Source organism: Lampetra fluviatilis, unplaced genomic scaffold, assembly GCF_964198595.1.
Source record: "Lampetra fluviatilis unplaced genomic scaffold, kcLamFluv1.1 SCAFFOLD_321, whole genome shotgun sequence".
NCBI classification, from domain to species: domain Eukaryota; kingdom Metazoa; phylum Chordata; class Hyperoartia; order Petromyzontiformes; family Petromyzontidae; genus Lampetra; species Lampetra fluviatilis.
Window position 1 is genome coordinate 4,051 of NW_027621629.1, and position 5,950 is coordinate 10,000.

The 5,950-nt window shown below is 57.3% G+C and overlaps 1 protein-coding gene across 1 annotated transcript in view; it reads right to left on the reverse strand.

Annotated features, from left to right (window-relative positions):
* Positions 1 to 1,948: 1,948 nt before the first annotated feature.
* LOC144955506 (uncharacterized) overlaps positions 1,949 to 5,950 on the reverse strand; it is a gene marked incomplete at its 3' end in the record, with an annotated part of 24,883 nt that continues 20,881 nt past the window's right edge. The window contains exon 5 of the mRNA XM_078885700.1: positions 1,949 to 2,026. Within this exon, the coding sequence (XP_078741826.1) occupies positions 1,949 to 2,026 (78 nt within the window). The remainder of the gene's footprint in view (positions 2,027 to 5,950) is intronic.

The window sequence follows — 5,950 nt, forward strand, 5'->3', positions numbered from 1 at the left end:
AGCGTCTCCAACTCCTCTTCTGAATGAGCAGCTATTACCAAATCATCGGCATACATAACGTGGTTGACCAATAGGGAGCCATCCCTTGATCGCACCCGGGCGTCGATCAGCCTCCCATTATATCTGTACCAAATGGTAATTCCCCCGGTACAGCTATTGAAGGCTTCACGAACTATGCAGTCGAAATAGATGTTAAATAATGTGGGAGCCAGAGGACATCCCTGTCGCACCCCAAGGTGTACAGGGAAAGGCTCCGACTCCCGGCCACGTAGTTTTACCCGGGCCCGCTCACCATCATGAAGGTCCTTAATGATCGTGAGCAGAGGGTCAGGGACTCCGAAAGCACGAAGAACAACCCAGAGCCCAGTCCTACTGATGGTATCATAGGCCTTGACCAGGTCAATAAAGCAGAGATGTAGGTCTTTTTGGAATTCCCTACACCTCTGCTGTAGCAGACGGACAGAAAATATGGCATCTGTGCAGGACCGCCCTTTCCTGAAACCGCATTGGGGCTCCGCAAGCCTCTCCTCAGCGTGCCTAGCAAGGCGATGTTGAATAATCCTTGCCAGGACCTTACCCGGCACACTGAGGAGTGAGATGCCCCTGTAGTTGTTACAGTCGGTACGGTCCCCCTTCTTAAAGAGGGGGACCACCAGGGCATCCTTCCAGTCCTGCGGAACCCGTCCAGTGGTCCAGACTGTTGTTATGATGTCATATAGGGCAGTCTGTGCACAAACGCCACCCTCCCTCAGCATTTCGCTTGGGAGATCATCTCTGCACCGGTGCCTTCCCTGGTCTCAGACTCCGGATCGCCCTCAGTACTTCCTCAACAGCTGGTACCTCAGCCAGCCACTCACAGGGGGTGACCTCTTCCAATATTTGAGGCACCGCAGCCTCAGCAGGGTTATCCCCACTTTGTGCCATGATGTTTTCCTGGCTGAGAGATTTTCCCTCCCCCAGGACCTCACAGAAATGCTCAGCAAATCTGCAAACCTGTTCCTGGGGGTCGGAGATTGGATCACCGTTTTTTCCTCTAATGATGGTAATAGGTGTGGCGCTGCAGGTTACTTTTTTGATGGAATTAAATAGTGATTTGTGATCGCGGGCCACTGAGGCAGACTCCATCTCCTCAGCAACCCGCGACCACCACCCATCCTTACAGCGCCTTACGGCTCTCCGAACCTCCGAGCGAAGGCTGCGGTAAACCTCCTCATTCTCCGACGTGGGATGCTGTAGGCGATGAGAGTGGGCCTGTCGCTTTTTCTCAATTAACCTGAACACCTCCTCTGTCAGCCAGGGTTTCTGGGGAGGTCTGGACCGCGTACCCAAAGCAGCCATTGCAGCTGCATGAGTCACAGTCTTAAACCTCGCCCATTTACCCTCGACATCAGGAGGAGTGGGGGACGATGCCAACCCCAGCTGCAAGCGATGATGAAATTCTCGCTTGCAACTTTCATCAGCTAGCTGAGACCAGGCCACTTTTGGTTGGAATGGGGTCCTGGGTGTACTGGGTGTACACCCACCTACACTCACTCACCCACCCACACCCCACCCACACCCCACCCACACCTCCCCACACTACCCACTCACCTACCCACCCACACCCACCCACACCACACTCACACCTCCCCACACTACCCACCCACACCCACCTACACTCACTCACCCACCCACACCCCACCCACACCCCACCCACACCTCCCCACACTACCCACTCACCTACCCACCCACACCCACCCACACCACACTCACACCTCCCCACACTACCCACCCACACCCACCTACACTCACTCACCCACCCCATCCACCCTACCAACCAACCCACCCACACCCACCCACACCCCACCCACACCCCTCCACCCACACCCCACCCACCCACCCCACCCACACCCACACCCACCCACCCCTCCTCACTCGTGGCAGGCACTTGCAGGGCCTGTCCCTTTACCTGCTGGGCAGTCGGCAAGAAGCAGTCCTCAGGCAGCAGTGGCAGAGCGAGCTCATCCTGATCCTTGCAATGCGGGAGCTGGGGTCAGGGGTCAGGGGTGAGGGGTCAGGGGTCAGGGGAGGTTTGGGTTACTGTGTGTCTCACCGTGTCTCTCTCAGCGCGTCTCTCTCACCGCGTCTCACCGTGTCTCTCTCACCGCGTCTCTCTCACCGCGTCTCTCTCAGCGTGTCTCTCTCACTGTCTCTCTCAGCGCGTCTCTCTCACCGCGTCTCACCGCGTCTCTCTCAGCGCGTCTCTCTCACCGTGTCTCTCTCACCGTGTCTCTCTCACTGTGTCTCTCACCGTGTCTCTCTCACCGTGTCTCACCGCGTGTCTCTCTCACCGTGTCTCTCTCACCGTGTCTCTCTCACCGTGTCTCTCTCAGCGTGTCTTTCTCAGCGTGTCTCACCGTGTCTCTCTCACCGTGTCTCTCTCACCGTGTCTCTCTCAGCGTGTCTTTCTCAGCGTGTCTCACCGTGTCTCTCTCACCGTGTCTCTCTCACCGTGTCTCTCTCACCGTGTCTCTCTCAGCGTGTCTTTCTCAGCGTGTCTCACCGTGTCTCTCTCACCGTGTCTCTCTCAACGTGTCTCTCTCACCGTGTCTCTCTCAGCGTGTCTTTCTCAGCGTGTCTCACCGTGTCTCTCTCACCGCGTCTCTCTCACCGCGTCTCTCTCACCGTGTCTCTCTCACTGTGTCTCTGCGTGTCTCTCTCTCCGTGTCTCTCTCACCGTGTCTCTCTCTCCGTGTCTCTCTCTCCGTGTCTCTCTCTGCGTGTCTCTCTCACCGTGTCTCTCTCTCACCGTGTCTCTCTCTGCGTGTCTCTCTCACCGTGTCTCTCTCAGCGTGTCTCTCACCGTGTCTCTCTCTCACCGTGTCTCTCTCTCTCCATGTCTTTCTCACCGTGTCTCCCTCAGCGTGTCTCTCTCACCGTGTCTCACCGTGTCTCTCTCACCGCGTCTCTCTCACCGCGTCTCTCTCAGCGCGTCTCTCTCACCGCGTCTCTCTCACCGTGTCTCTCTCACTGTGTCTCTCACCGTGTCTCTCTCACCGTGTCTCACCGCGTGTCTCTCTCACCGTGTCTCTCTCACCGTGTCTCTCTCACCGTGTCTCTCTCAGCGTGTCTTTCTCAGCGTGTCTCACCGTGTCTCTCTCACCGTGTCTCTCTCACCGTGTCTCTCTCAGCGTGTCTTTCTCAGCGTGTCTCACCGTGTCTCTCTCACCGTGTCTCTCTCACCGTGTCTCTCTCACCGTGTCTCTCTCAGCGTGTCTTTCTCAGCGTGTCTCACCGTGTCTCTCTCACCGTGTCTCTCTCAACGTGTCTCTCTCACCGTGTCTCTCTCAGCGTGTCTTTCTCAGCGTGTCTCACCGTGTCTCTCTCACCGCGTCTCTCTCACCGCGTCTCTCTCACCGTGTCTCTCTCTGCGTGTCTCTCTCACTGTGTCTCTGCGTGTCTCTCTCTCCGTGTCTCTCTCACCGTGTCTCTCTCTCCGTGTCTCTCTCTCCGTGTCTCTCTCTGCGTGTCTCTCTCACCGTGTCTCTCTCTCACCGTGTCTCTCTCTGCGTGTCTCTCTCACCGTGTCTCTCAGCGTGTCTCTCACCGTGTCTCTCTCTCACCGTGTCTCTCTCTCTCCATGTCTTTCTCACCGTGTCTCCCTCAGCGTGTCTCTCTCACCGTGTCTCACCGTGTCACTCTCACCGCGTCTCTCTCACCGCGTCTCTCTCAGCGCGTCTCTCTCACCGTGTCTCTCTCTCACCGTGTCTCTCTCCATGTCTTTCTCACCGTGTCTCCCTCAGCGTGTCTCTCTCACCGTGTCTCACCGTGTCTCTCTCACCGCGTCTCTCTCACCGCGTCTCTCTCAGCGCGTCTCTCTCAGCGCGTCTCTCTCACCGTGTCTCTCTCACCGTGTCTCTCTCACCGTGTGTCTCTCACCGTGTCTCTCTCACCGTGTCTCACCGCGTGTCTCTCTCACCGTGTCTCTCTCACCGTGTCTCTCTCACCGTGTCTCTCTCAGCGTGTCTTTCTCAGCGTGTCTCACCGTGTCTCTCTCACCGTGTCTCACCGTGTCTCTCTCACCGCGTCTCTCTCACCGCGTCTCTCTCACCGTGTCTCTCTCACCGTGTCTCTCTCTGCGTGTCTCTCTCACTGTGTCTCTGCGTGTCTCTCTCTCCGTGTCTCTCTCACCGTGTCTCTCTCTCCGTGTCTCTCTCTCCGTGTCTCTCTCTCCGTGTCTCTCTCACCGTGTCTCTCTCACCGTGTCTCTCTCACCGTGTCTCTCTCTCCGTGTCTCTCTCACCGTGTCTCTCTCACCGTGTCTCTCTCTCCGTGTCTCACCGTGTCTCTCTCTCCGTGTCTCTCTCACCGTGTCTCTCCGTGTCTCTCTCAGCGTGTCTCACCGTGTCTCTCTCACCGTGTCTCTCTCACCGCGTCTCTCTCACCGCGTCTCTCTCACCGCGTCTCTCTCACCGTGTCTCACCGCGTCTCTCTCACCGCGTCTCTCTCACCGTGTCTCTCTCAGCGTGTCTCTCTCAGCGCGTCTCTCTCACCGTGTCTCTCTCTCCGTGTCTCTCTCTCCGTGTCTCTCTCACCGTGTCTCTCTCACCGTGTCTCTCTCACCGTGTCTCTCTCTCCGTGTCTCTCTCTCCGTGTCTCTCTCCGTGTCTCTCTCAGCGTGTCTCTCTCAGCGCGTCTCTCTCACCGTGTCTCTCTCTCCGTGTCTCTCTCTCCGTGTCTCTCTCACCGTGTCTCTCTCCGTGTCTCTCTCAGCGTGTCTCTCTCAGCGCGTCTCTCTCACCGTGTCTCTCACTCCGTGTCTCTCTCACCGTGTCTCTCTCACCGTGTCTCTCTCTCCGTGTCTCTCTCACCGTGTCTCTCTCCGTGTCTCTCTCTCCGTGTCTCTCTCACCGTGTCTCTCTCCGTGTCTCTCTCTCCGTGTCTCTCTCACCGTGTCTCTCTCTCCGTGTCTCTCTCCGTGTCTCTCTCTCCGTGTCTCTCTCACCGTGTCTCTCTCACCGTGTCTGTCTCACCGTGTCTCTCTCACCGTGTCTCTCTCTGCGTGTCTCACCGTGTCTCTCTCTCCGTGTCTCACTGTGTCTCTCTCACCGTGTCTCTCTTACCGTGTCTCTCTCACCGTGTCTCTCTCACCGTGTCTCTCTCACCGTGTCTCTCTCACCGTGTCTCTCTCACCGTGTCTCTCTCTCCGTGTCTCTCTCACCGTGTCTCTCTCACCGTGTCTCTCTCACCGTGTCTCTCTCACCGTGTCTCTCTCACCGTGTCTCTCTCACCGTGTCTCTCTCACCGTGTCTCTCTCACCGTGTCTCTCTCTCCGTGTCTCTCTCACCGTGTCTCTCTCACCGTGTCTCTCTCACCGTGTCTCTCTCACCGTGTCTCTCTCACCGTGTCTCTCTCACCGTGTCTCTCTCACCGTGTCTCTCTCATCGTGTCTCTCTCTCCGTGTCTCTCTCACCGTGTCTCTCTCACCGTGTCTCTCTCACCGTGTCTCTCTCACCGTGTCTCTCTCTCCGTGTCTCTCTCTACGTGTCTCTCTCACCGTGTCTCTCTCACCGTGTCTCTCTCACCGTGTCTCTCTCACCGTGTCTCTCTCACCGTGTCTCTCTCACCGTGTCTCTCTCACCGTGTCTCTCTCTCCGTGTCTCTCTCTCCGTGTCTCTCTCTCCGTGTCTCTCTCTCCGTGTCTCTCTCACCGTGTCTCTCTCTCCGTGTCTCTCTCTACGTGTCTCTCTCACCGTGTCTCTCTCACCGTGTCTCTCTCACCGTGTCTCTCTCACCGTGTCTCTCTCACCGCGTCTCTCTCACCGCGTCTCTCTCTCCGTGTCTCTCTCACCGTGTCTCTCTCACCGTGTCTCTCTCACCGTGTCTCTCTCTGCGTGTCTCTCTCTCCGTGTCTCTCTCTCCGTGTCTCTCTCACCGTGTCTCTCTCACCGTGTCTCTCTCACCGTGTCTC